We start from the raw sequence: 14640 nt of genomic DNA on the forward strand, positions 1-14640 counted from the left end.
AATAACTTACAACGCATTCACGTTTTGAAAATACAGTACTAGTCTGGTCCTTGTTGAATGAAATGAATCTTGAAAAAGTCTGGTTTAAAAAAAATTGCTCCGTAGTCTGGTTGGCAGTTGGAATGCAAAAATTGATACACAATGTGGCTCGACGATCTATATAGCTGCGAAACTGCTCGCATAGACCAGTTATAAATAATTGGGTTTCCGACGTAAGTTTCCGTAGTGTCCCATGGAGAGCGTGTTGTCTTAGTTCGTCAATGAGTTCTCAATAGTTGCTTTTTGATAAATCAAAATGTTCGCTTACGCACGCAGCTAACACCAAAAAGTTACATACGTAATTCTCAAGTTTTAGGTAATAACTAGTTGCTATATAATATATTTATACTCGTATCTATATACCCGTGACGTGATCTTCGAGAAGCCACGAGATTGGTTTACAAAAATTACATGTGTAGAGGTGTTTACGTAAAAATAAGAATGTTAATCTAGTTGTTTTCTATAGATTAATTAATTCAAATTAGTTTTATCAAATTTGCATCAAATTAACATCAATAGGCCAAAGGTGACAAGTAGAATCAAAGTACAAGGCTTCGCAAATGATTTATGCGCACAACCAAAGTAAATCGCAAGTGAGAATAGATATGGTTTACTACATGATATTTATATAAATATATCTAGGTATATATGTATATACACACAAATATATTTATATATTTAAATAACTAAAATATTTATAGGCGTGTAATGCGCTCTAAATAATAATATAGTAAGTAATCACTCAATGTATTTAGTTGAAAAAAAAAGATGTAAATAACTTTATAAACAAATAAAAATTATACTATTTATGTATATTTAAAAATTCTTTTGATGTATTTGTTCTGCAGCATATATTATTTTTATCGCATTACATACTATATTCAGTAGAAAAAAGACATATAACCTATGTATCTGTATGTAGTGTAGATACTCTCGACTTCTGACATTGCTTAAAATTTTTATTTATTTAATTTTAGGCCCTCGAAGTTTAGGTAACACTATTTACTTTGCTTGTATTTTTATGTTTTAGCTACAACAAGACAGCCATAATTTTTTTTTTATCAACGACAACGTACTATACCTCATACATGTTGTTTTTGAAACTTTCGAGTGTTTCAATGAAAAAATATATTATGAGCCAGTTCCTATTGTCTTTAGTTATATCGATGTTGAAATTGATGACAATATTACAATATAGTTCATCAAAACTAAAAATTTGCCTTACATTTATAATTCTATAATTCTACGATTAGTACGAAGTTTGTCGAAACTAATGTTACAGCATTATTATATCTTCTTCAAAACTTCAGTGTTCATAGGCACGATCTTTTTTTTATAAGTGATTTAATTTAAATTTTTTACAATATCCTTAAAATCATGGAAATTTACAAATTACAAGTACTAGGTTATAAATATTTGATAAAATCTTCAATTTTTTGCAACTTTGGCTTGAAAAAGTAATACAATTAATATACAATGTTCCTCTTAACTATTTCATACTGGAACTAAAATAGGTATCTAAAAAATATACGACCCCAATTGTTTATAAATATTAGTCTGAACTCTGAACCATAGATTTTAGTATAGGTATATTACTTTTTTTAGTAATTTATTTGATATTCATTAGCCACTCGTGTTAGAATAAAAATACTTTTTCGGCTAAACGGAATTTTAACTAACCGGTCTTGTAAATTCAATTTAGTTAGTTTGTTGTATTCAATGTATTCAATATTCATATTATATAAATCATCAAAAAAACTTGATATTTTCAATAGATATTTATGTGAGCATTTTTAGAAATGATAAAAATGTCAAATCGTTTTGGCTTTGGATATGGTAAGTTTGATTTTAATATTAAATCATTGTATATGCGTGTAAAACGATTTAAATTTTATATTGATAGGTACTCTTTTTTTTTTTAGAAATATTTGAATTTATACTCAATGTTAAAGTATATTGAATATATATTATGCCTATATACTATTATAATATAATATATTATATCAATGGTCATTTATGATTTATAACATAATAAATTTGAAGTTTAATACAGCATTTTAAATGAAGTAGGTAGGTACTTATTTTTTAAATAATTTTAAAAAGTGTTTAGAATATAGCTCTAAATACTTTTGAGAAATATTCTAAAATAATTTTAACACGGAAAACATTTTTTAATTAACATTTATTGTTGAAGTGTTAAATGTAGAAAAAATATTTGGAAAAAAAAATTGGAACTACTGGAAACTTTTTAAACAATATCAATTAAAAAAAAAAAAAGCATGGTCAAGTGTGTACCGCTCTGCTGCATATTAGGTGCCGTGTGGATCAATATTATATATTAGGAGTGTTAAATTTGAATTTGTGGTACATTTTAGTGAAATTTGAAATTTAAGTATTAATATTGCACGTAGATATACGCCACGCCGTTATCTATATGCACGTACTATACTGGTTTCGTAGTGATAGTTCGGTTGCCTGTACTTGTCGTTCAAGGGACACAATTAAAAATTGAATTTAATAGGGCCAAAGTGATGTACTTCCAGAAATGTGTTGTTTGTGAAATACTTTACAGGTGAAAAATAACCACTCGAGTCACAGTATTACTTAAGTAATCAAAATATTGAATATAACTAACAATATAATATGCTGTGTTGTAGAATTTTATTTTGATAATTTAATGGTATAATATTAATACTTATGTTAGTAGATTAAAAAAAATTATAAAATGTTTAGGTAATTATTGTGTTATACACTTATATGTCAAACAATTTTAGAGACTTGATGTTTTTCCATCAGTTATTATACCAATTTCTATACTCAATGAAATTTTTAAAATTGTTTTAGTATAAAATATAAATTATAAATTATAACTATTTCTTTCAAATGCATTGGTAATTTACACGGTAAATGGTAATTCTAGTATTGAAACAACAGATATTAAATAACATTTTTAATTTAATTCAATTACTATGCTTGTAGAAGTATTTATTTTCTATAGTATATCTAGTCATACAATGACCAATACCTTACACCGAATGCATTTATTTGATATATTATTATTATGGTATCTGAAAAAATATGGGTATATTAATTAAACTTTACTTTGGTAGGTACCTAATTTATTTTGCAAAACCAGTTGAATTCGTCGATTTCCTAAATTAGTATTTGAAGTATGTTTTAATAAAATTTCAAGACAATACTTTTTCTTATTTAACTACTCCACGAATTCAATTTTTTTTACATACTTAAGTAAAAATAAAAAAAAATACTTGCATTAAAAAAATAGAAATAGGAATTTTTATTTTCATGTACCTAAGCTCTTTACAATGACAGATATGCTTTCAGTTACAGTGCGCATAATATTGTTGACTATATTATTTTATTTTATTTTCATTGCATTTCAAATTTAAATACAGTGAGTGTAATATGAAAATATTTGTCACTAACAAACTGAACGTAATATTTCTCTTATTTCTATCAAACTACAACATTATACTTCTATATACCCTACTATGTATATACTTTTTCGTTTAGATTCCACGTTGATCAAATTTACAATTTAAAATATTTTTGAGTAGACACAAATTTTATTTAAATACAGTTATTTTTTAAGATTAGGTACTGTATATATTAAGTTCTTAGAGTTTTTTCAAATTACTGTTAATTAATAGACATGTATTAACTTGTATTTGATTCGACTAAGTTAATGAAAACACGCCTTAAAAATTAATTGTATAACACGGTGGATTCAATTCCATAAAAAATATTTTGTTATAATTTTATATATGATATAGGCCATAGGGTATGCCTAGTACACACGTATATACTTTTTTTCTACGTAATATATTATAATTTTTTTTAGCGACAACAACATTGTCTTGCATTCAGCAATTTATAATGTTGTATTGTATCTGTTTGTAATATAAATACATTTTAACGCGGACATAGGTTTGATTAAAGCTATAGGTAGTTTTAAATAAAACATAATATAATTACATAATAATTTATATTTTCTTTAGTAATCGTAATAATTATTATACAATATAAATAATATATAATATTATAATGGAAATGTGTTTTAGGTACCTAATAGGTATTATTTTATTTGCAGAGTTTAAATAAAATTAAAGTTATTGACCGGTACAAATAATGAGTGATAATTTTTTTTTCGACTATCGATCGATATGCTATTCCCCACTATAGTTTTTTGATGTAGTGTATGCTACCTACGTATTGTCTACTATCAACTTTTTTTTTATTAATATGCTTATACACCCTTACTAGAATAACAATTTATAATACAAAATAACAACTTATCACCTACCAGGTTTTATTAACAATATAACAATAATATATATTGTATGTACCTATAACGAGTATAACGTCTCTAACGTCTCTCCAAAAGTTTTTAAAAGTAACAATTTTTTTTTTCATTATTTCTGAAGATAACTAGTAAACTATTTAAAATTGTCTATTTTCATATTGTGATTTATTCATTTATTAAATATGTAGGTACACTCGATACACTTGGCAAAATTTTACTTTTACAGAATAAAATAAAATAGTTATACTGAGGCCACACTATGGTAGAGTTGATTATAAATACGTTAACATTTTTAAATAATCAAACTTGAAAAATTAAATTTCAAGTTTCCCTTATTATAGAAAGTACCGGTCGGCTACTATAATAATAGTAGGTACGCCCATAGCATAATAATGCAAAAAATATAAAGCGTATGAAATTATAGTTATACCTACATTAAACTGAATTTTATATTTTCGGTAAAATACAAGGTTGAATAATAAATTTAATTTAAACAATATTAAATATTAAAATTTTACTTGGTAAAAATTACTTAAACTAATCAAAAACTTTAAGCAATTCGCTTAGAACTACTACACTCACTATTGTTATTGTGTTATATGTCGAAATAACTATACACTGCAGAGTAAAATATAAAATACAGCAGTACGATAGTTTTTTCAGTAACATTAAATATTTTTCGACCCGATTACGTTGGATTGAACAGGGAAATTTTTCTTGATAAACTAATGGGTATTTACATAATATGTGCACATTATTATAAAGGTAGTTGCATGCACAGTTCAACTTTCTTTTATATATTAACGCTTCTTTTTATATTAAATTTTGATAGGCCTTTTTTTTAGTCAACTAAATAATATTATCGTTCTACAGTCAATATTTCTCGAGCAAAAACAATTATTTCCAATTTAATCGCGAATACGTTTTATGTTTCGATTTATTATTATCAATTTAAATAAATGCATGTAAGGTAAAACTGTTTTTCTGAATTATTATATTAAATAATATTTAACTTGTAGTATAAAATATATTATTTAAGTATCTATATACTATACAATTTCAATTATTAAATAACAATAATGATAATTCAAATTTGATTGAAAATCTAATTCAAAAAACAAGTGTCGATATTAAAAAAAATATATAAGTTTTACTAGGCATGCATCGTGTTCGAGGGAGTTAAACATTTGAAATGTTCTTTATATATATGAACGTGCGGTATTAACTATAGCTCGTGGAAAAAGTTCCAATTCAGCCCAACGTAATCCGGTTAAGAAATTTAATGTTTTTAATTGTTAATTAAAAAACCTGAAAAACTGATGAAAATGTCTGTATATCATAACTGTCGTCATCGTTATTATCACAGTATTATGATACAGTATACTACAGTGCGATAATTAACGAGTACCTTATATATAACGGCTTGTACAATATAATATTATATATACAACATATTATATAGTATATAAACTATAGGAATAAAATATGAAAATATGAAAAAAAAATACATAATAATATACTATATACATAACGAATTTAAGATTTGCTTACACAAAGTTTGTATATAATCGTCTGTATAGGCCATAGCAGGGGAAAGAAAGTGGGACGATTTCACGAGAAAAAATTTAGAAGACATAATACAATAAATTCCAAGCGGTACAGAGTAATAATGATATATAATAATATAATATTACACGTGAGAACAAAATATACGAACTCACAGTCACACCAAAAAAAAAAATAATAATTTAGACACATAATAATAAAACGTAATAATATACAAACATTTTAAAACATATAATTTACGACCACGCGTCTAATTAATTATGTACATAACACCGTCGTTGTCGCGATACTCGTGTAGTTTGTATTATATATATATTATTATTATGTACACGCGACAATTTAATACTACTAAATTATAATATAAAATATTATGTAATACTATCATAACGTCGTCACTGTGTCGAATCGTACACATATTATTATTATTATAATATATACACACGAAGACAACTGTGACGACGATATCACTGACACTGATGATGCTGCTACTGACACTGACGATGTTGCCACTGATGAAGCTCCTGCAGTTTCCGATTAGCTTAGAGAAATCCCATGTCGAGGGCGTTGTACAGAGCCCGGAGGTCACTGTGACCGGACACCCGCCAGAACGGAAAATTCATCTGCAAAGGCAAAAAAGTTAGAAATCGTTATAGTGCTACCCAACGAATCAGAACTTCGAGTTATAGTAAAAGTAACAATAAGTTTATGTCTAATGGCTCATAGTAAAGATGAAAACGTCTATACATTATGTATATATCTATGTACGTTTTGTTCAAACATCGATATACATTCGTTGCCCGTAGGCCAGTATCGCGTTTATATAAAAATGAGTGAAAAATGAAAAAAAAATTTTGTATACCTACATACTACAAATAGTAATACACAATAATAATATTAAGTAATAATATTTTTTTCAATATTATGTGTGTATTAAATTTTATGCCATACCTATTACATTGCTATTATTATTAGTTTTTTTTTTTTTTGATCATACGTTTTATTATTTTTCAACTTTCGTTTAGTGTTATCAATCGGTTTATGTTATCAGTTATGTCCCGTACCGAAGTGATTATATTAAGCGACAACCACTGTGTATAAGTTTTTAAAAAGGTCTTACAGAAATTTAGTTTTGGCTAACCAAAATCGATTTAATTTATTTATATATACATAAGGTTACCATTAATTACAGAAATAATAAACACTCTTATATATAATATATTATATTATACATATGAACGGATTTTTATAGTTTATATACTCAAAAATTAGTCGATACAAAATTCTATATTCAATTCATTACTGGTGGTCGAATCAGTTCAGAAAGCGAGCTACACATCTATATCAATTTTTCCGTGAACCGAGATACAATAAAACCAAGACACGTCGATATAGCTCCGTATTTTATATTTTTTTTATCTTTTTTCTTGCTGAAAGAGGGTTTTACAGCTATATAGGTAAATAATAATTATTTTCTTATGGTAAGTACCTGTCGGGCGGCCCTTTCCTCTTCAGCCCCATCGCCAATTACCACATAAGTGCATTTCCGGCCGTATCTCTGCACCACTCTGTCAAAGCACGATTCTTTCGACGATCCAGTCGAAGTCGCGGACCCCGGAGTGCCGCCGCCGCCGGACTTGCCACCACCCGTCGATGGACCTCCGCCGCCACCTGAGGCCGAGTACACGTTTTCCACGGCAAAATGTGGTCCGAGCCCGTACAGAAGCAACTTGGCCAGCGCTGGTATCAGGTGCGTGGTGGTGACCAGAACGTTGACACAGTTAGGCCTACGGCGATCGTAAGTAGAGCTCAGTAAATAATATTCATGTAAGTACAGTATTATTGTTTGTTCAATAATAATAACGGACGTTAGCCATAGTGTAATTACAGAATATAATAATATATTGTTAAAAACTTAAAGTTAGGTTAGGATATCGTATGGGTTTTCTATCAAAATACATTTATATCTCAAAGTGCCAATCGTATTTATAATTAACCTAATCATCAGCTACAATTTCTGAAAACATTATTGAATTCCCAATGAAGTTATCAAGTTATTTTTAAAACAACTTTTCCAATTTTTTGAAATTGAACTCAAACCAAAATCTTTTAAAATTATATTTATAAACGTTAATTAATATTAAGGATTTCTAAAAACGATCAAAAAGGTAATAACATAGACGTAAAAAAAACAAATTAAAAAAAAGTAAAGTTCATGACAAATTCAAATATTTTCAAAAATTGTATCGAATAAATATAGGTTAGTTAAGTAATATAATTGGTAAAAGATTGATATTATGGACAATAAAAACAAAATAATTGGTATTTGGAGTTGCGCTATTTGTTTACAAACAGTCATACACACTAATGATCACTTTCTACACATATATTTACATGAATTGCACGCACATGGAAAATTGCCTATATTTAACTCCTTAAAAACTATCGGTATTGAATCCTTTTAAACTAGAGGAAGAATTAAAGGTTTTCATCGGCCTGTCATCTGAACAAGAGACCCGATATAATATTTTGTTCAATGATTTGACAATAATTCTTATTATGGATGTTTTGAAGTTGAATCTTAAAGTTTATAAGCATCATGCAAAAAGAAAAAAGTGTTGATCGACGACTATTTGAGGAGCAAAAGAAGAGAGATTTAAACGACGATAGTGTAAAATCATGCTGAGAGGAGAGCAGTTTATATTAAAAGGACATTTTATAAAGCTAATAAATCTGTGTTGGACAGTCTTTACGAACGTTCACATTCTGCGGATCAAAGACAACTGAACTATACTCAACAATAGGTCGAACTAGATACACTGCAAACATATAATTTAAGCGAGTACCTACCTCCAGACCATTTTTTAAAATAATATATTATAAGTATTAGTATTGCAATAATAACAATGAATACCAGTGTAACGATATACAGACAATTAAAATTAGTATGATGCATATTGAATAATAATAATATTATATTATATACAGTCATATGAGCTCACCTAGAATTGATGACGTTTAAGCACTTGACAGCCATTGTCAGCCAGTCGTCGGTGTGCAATTCGATGTCGCTTCGGAGCTGAAGCCAAGCGTCCCGTTTGCCAGGTCCTAACAACCCTAAAACACAAAAATCAAAAATGTCCATAAAACGTACAAATGCATAGGCTAAATTTAATATCAGACGCATAAATAGAGAGGCTTAGATAGGGTGACCATACGTCCTGTTTTAAACAGGATTGCCCCGTTTTTCGTAGTATTTATAGTTTATACATACATTATATAAATATTATATATTATTTCATATTTTGACAATCAATATACCTATATTTTACTTATTGCAAAAAAAGGTCCTGTTTTTTTTTTTTTTTTTGAAATATGGTCACCCTAGACTTAGAGGCTAAGTCCGTCAAAAAAATGTTATTAGTCCCAAAATATATAATCATATTATGATGCACGTTATGCGATATTTTTTTATTTTTTTATATGACAATAATACCATTGAATATAAAATTGAATGATATGTTAATTGTTTAAAAATATTATCATATAGATTTAATAAAAATAAATCTGATTTCGAACAATATACAAACGATATAAATCAATCTAAGCTTTATATGATCGTATTTGAAAATTGCTGTGTAATTCGTAAACATTAAAGTATAAATAGGTAGGTAATATATAATATTAAACACTCGTATAATAGTGTATCTATTTACGGATCTAAAAATGTTTTTTCAAGTCACCTTCGTAAAAAATCATTGAATCTTATTTATTTTTATGACTAACTTATAATTAATTTACCTAAATATTATTATAAATCGTGAAAAATGTTATAAAATTATATGACCAGGAGTCCAAGAATGTATTTGATAATACTTTATAATTTTGATACAAGCCGCAAGGTCTTCAGTTTATATGTTATGTATCAGAATAAATGCACCGAATATTCAATTATTCTATTATATTTAATTAGTAGTGTTAAATTTAGTGTTTATCATAATGAAGTTATAAAATGTATTTAAAACTTAAGTACAATTTTTTCTAGTTAAATTTGTTTCCTATGATTTTATTGTGTATTTAATTATATATATGCGTAGTATGCATATAATAAGTTGCCTTGGGTGAAACAATGTATGTAGAACTATTATAGCGCATTAGTAAAAATAATTTACTGTAAGTGTTGTTATTTATTTAATATTGTAATTAGATAGGTAAGTAAATTTTAAATCTGAAACCAAGTGCAGCGAAGAAAATTATTTTATTACTCCAAGAATTACTTCGTGAAGTAGAGTCAAGAATTCAGACACCCTTCCACCCCTCGCCATTTTCAAACATATTCTGTCAAATTGTAATTGTTATATGTCTATAAAAAAACAATAACAACACGAGTTAAGTCGATTTTAAAAACACACGCTGTTGTATGCATTATTTGAATTCCACGCTCGATTATTATGAAACTTCGCGCGTTGACATCAGCAATTGTACATTACGATCATGGATTAGTATTATTATTATAAGTTGAAAAACAATCGATTTAGAAAAATAATCAATTAATATTGAAACGTAAATTTTAAATTTAATAATCGTAATAAATCATAAATAATTAATTATTATATTATATTACATTCCATGATTGACCATATTAAGTAGAAAAAAAAATTAAACAACATGAAAAAATATTTAGTACCTACCTTGGTATTTATCTTATTGATAATAATAATAATCTATAAAGTAAATATGTAAGTAAATATGATATTGTAATCAATGTACTTTTAAGCTATTGCATAGCTTTTATCGCAGGCGTGGTGACTGAAAATATATTTTTCGTAACGAAAAAGCGTGACCGTTACCCGTTAATTGTTACCATGGTTACCGAAAATAAAATAATAATAATAATAATCGTTATCATTTATTTATTATTTTAGTTTAATATTATTCACTGTTATCTACCAACAAAACAAATGCATTTTGTCAAATCTTGAGATATGCGGTGTTGCAGTTTCAGCGACGATATACAGTATAATAATAAAAATAATATAATAATATAATAATATTATATTATATTATTATTATTATTTTTTTTATTAAATTTTATTAACTTCTTATTTCGTGTTAATATGTAATACTGCAATAGCTTTATCGCGGCAGTCCCCGAGTGCCACTTGACTTTTATTTTATACTAAAACCAGCTTTTACTTCCAATCATCGATAATCTACGATAATGACTTAAACCCGGAGGAAGTTAATATACGCATAAAGTATATCTATACTATGGTGACATAATTTATCTTATTTAGATCCGTTTTGAATAGAAAATCGTTTAATCGGAATAATTTATAGATAAGTATATATATATTACTTATTTTGTTACTAGAATATGAGTATAAGTATTTATCACGTTATATTTACATAAATTATTTTCTCGTATTAAACAATTATCTGGTTGCTTTTACTAAATGTCCCTACTATTATTTGAATACATACTTCAATTTATTTCCAATCGACAGCAGTATATCTAATAATAAAATAATCTATATAATACTATTTCCGATCGTTTTCGATTTCCGACTAATTGATTATTACACAGCTCAAGACGAATCGAATGATTTCCCGGTCATGTAAAAGTACTACCGCCTATATTATATTATTATAATTACCTCCGACCGAGTTCCGGTACTGGTTGTACAACTCCTTGACCCGCCGGTACCGGAACGCTAACTTCCGCATCCAATCCACGCCGCCACCACTGCCACCGGAACCGCCACCAACGGTACCACCTCTCAAGCCGCCGCTACCCCTCAGACCACCCGTGGACGACGGATTGGCGACAGCCGTTGCCCCGCCACCGGCACCCATCAGGTGATGGTGCTGGTGCTGTTGGTGCTGCTGATGCTGATACGGCTGCGTCTGGTACTGCTGGTGCTGGTGTGGGTGATGGTGTTGCTGCTGTTGCTGGTGCTGTTGCTGCTGCTGGTGGTACTGCAGGTGTTGCTGGTGGTTGTTTCCAGCACTGGCACCGGTGCTGTTGAAGTGGTGCTGGTTGATAAAGTGGTTTTGGTGGTGTTGGGTGGAGGCCGTGGACGCGGAAAACCCGTCGGCACCGAAGTCGTAGCCCGACAGGTCTTGGCCGTTGTCGTCGGACGCGGCGTCGTCGATGTGCTGCGCCTGGTCACCGCCACCACACTCCTGCCGCACAAATCGAAAAAACGGATATAAAATAAAAAATATTGATGTATTAGCAGACGTATAATATAACTAGACAATGTACGGCCGCAACGTAAATAGTTTTATATTCCGGAAAACGTCCGACTTATTCTACCATAAAGAGGTCCGCCACGTTTACAATTTTGTAATCAATAAGAACCGAATAACTACAAAAAATATAATATAATATATACTATTATAAGTCTATGATAAAATCCAATTTATTTGATTACTTTATATTTTGATTATTGTCATATTATGTATAAACGAACATACTGTAAAACACGGACCTCTTTGATTGGAAAAGCTGTCTGTTTTACCGACACCAACGTTAAATCCAAGTCGGCTATCTATAGTTGTATTATATATTATATCAGTAGCTCATAGTATTATCGTTGTTGTTATAACAGTTATAACAATACAATCGCTGCTGAACAACTGTCACATACCTCGATTTCATTGAAAAAGAAATTCTGATCGGCCAACGTGAATATCATCTCTTCCATCCGGTACCCGAGCTGCTGCATGACCCGCTGGTCCTGTGAAAACGATAAGCAATGAACATGTTGACGATATTATATAGGTAGGTATACCTACCTTTTATAGATAATGTCTAATCGTCGTAATACCAACAAAAAGTGAATTTTGATTTCATACGTTTATCACTTACAAAATAATATTTAAGACGGTATTTTTATCTGTATAGATTTTTTCACGATATTTAAGCGAGCTATATATACAAGTATATATAAATGTAGTAGGTAGTTATGACTAAAACTCGGATTTTCATGTGTATTAAAAAGTATCGAAATATGTCATATAATATGCAATAAAAATCATGAAATATATAAGAGAAATTTCAAATAAGAATTTTTTTTCATTTTTTTAAAATTTATAAATCAATTAATAATAAAAAATAAATTATTTATTTTTACAAACGTTTGTGGTAATCAATTATTCATCTTATCTTTATTTCAGTTATTGTTTAATACCAACAAAATCATTTTCAATATTTCTACTTGAGATAACATTATTTTATAGATGATTTTTTTATTATATGCAAAAATAATATGCAATAACCATTAAATAAGCAGGAATATGCGCAATAGACAATTTCGTCTGCAGTATCTTCAAGTTATTATGATTCGTAAAGATTACTGACAAAAATCCATAAGTTATAATAACTTAAATACATTTAAAACGCTATCGAACTCACCTTTCCGTGAGCTACCGCGTAGCCGCCCGTCAATAACGAGTTGAACACGATGATGGTTTCGTCCAGGTCCCAAACGAACACTCTGTCTAGCGGCGGGCTCTGTTGCTGGTCCGTTGCCACCGCGGCCGGCGTCGCTGACACGACCGGCGGTCCGCCGCTGCCGAATTGCTGCTGTTGCATGTGCGGGTGGTGGTGTGGGTGCGTGTGTTGTGGGTGCAATAGTAACGGCTGCTGCTGCTGCTGTTGCTGCTGCTGCAATGCCGCCGCGGCCGCAGCCGAAACGCCACCGGCCGCCGCCCTACGACCCCGGCCGCGACCACCGCCGCAACGGCCAGTTGTTCCACCGCCACCGCTGCCGCCGACTGCGTCGTTTATGGCTACCGATGACGCCGTCCGCCTGGACTTGCCGGCGGATGGCGACGACAACACCGCTCCGGCGGCCGGATCCGCCGCTGCGGCCGCTGCAGCGGCTGCAACTGCTCTCAGTTGCATCAAGGCGGGTGTAGGAGGACTGTCTGCAACACGACGCAATAAAATGTGGTTTGAAATAAAACTACAGTTATGACATCGGGTGGAAAAACGAAGAAACTCGTCATATTATTATTATTATACATAAATATTGTCTATGGATATAATTTAATATTAAAGTTAAATTTAAAAAATATTTGAGCACAAGTTGAAGCGGACTGCGATAACGGTGTTGCGTGTGTGAGTATAAATAACAGTTAACATGGACATCGAATGAAAATTTGAATAAAATATTTAAACTTTATTTGAATAATGCAATACTAATAAAGTTTACATTCTGCCACTTGATATGGTAGGTTTGGATCTTTCGTCAAAAACCGCGCGTGCGCACTAAGATATTTTCTGTGATTAAAAATTATTATTAAACCATTTAAATAAAGATTGAAATTATTCTGATAAATATATACATTTATTACTATATTGTTATAAATAAATACAATCACAATTGTTATAATTTTAATAGAATTAGAAAAAACTGGATACTTATTAGTTATTACCTATATTTTAATACATTACCTATAAATAATATATATTAATCTATTATTATTATTTACTCAATTTTTTTAAATATTTAATGAAACAAAAAACAATTATAAATAATACGATTTGTAAACTATTTTTTTAGTCAATCCAAGGATAAATGTTATAGATGAAGAAATTTATTCAGGCCTTACATGTATCAATATTTAAAAGCTATAGTATAATTTGAAACATTTGCGACACCAAAAAAGTTAAAACAAGTTAGATCTCCGAATTTGTAGTATCG

The 14640-nt window shown here is 29.5% G+C and overlaps 1 protein-coding gene across 2 annotated transcripts in view; it reads right to left on the minus strand.

Annotated features, from left to right (window-relative positions):
• Window positions 1–4026: 4026 nt before the first annotated feature.
• LOC114129311 (histone-lysine N-methyltransferase 2D) overlaps window positions 4027–14640 on the minus strand; it is a 31096-nt gene continuing 20482 nt past the window's right edge. For both annotated transcript variants that reach the window (XM_050205832.1, XM_050205831.1), the window contains exons 4-9: window positions 13347–13861; window positions 12580–12669; window positions 11584–12112; window positions 8929–9043; window positions 7416–7713; window positions 4027–6549 (exon numbers count right to left, since the gene is read on the minus strand). In XM_050205832.1, coding sequence (XP_050061789.1) covers window positions 6469–6549; window positions 7416–7713; window positions 8929–9043; window positions 11584–12112; window positions 12580–12669; window positions 13347–13861 — 1628 coding nt within the window. In that variant the 3' untranslated portion in view covers window positions 4027–6468. The remainder of the gene's footprint in view (window positions 6550–7415; window positions 7714–8928; window positions 9044–11583; window positions 12113–12579; window positions 12670–13346; window positions 13862–14640) is intronic.

Source organism: Aphis gossypii, chromosome X (assembly GCF_020184175.1).
Source record: "Aphis gossypii isolate Hap1 chromosome X, ASM2018417v2, whole genome shotgun sequence".
Lineage (NCBI taxonomy): Eukaryota > Metazoa > Arthropoda > Insecta > Hemiptera > Aphididae > Aphis > Aphis gossypii.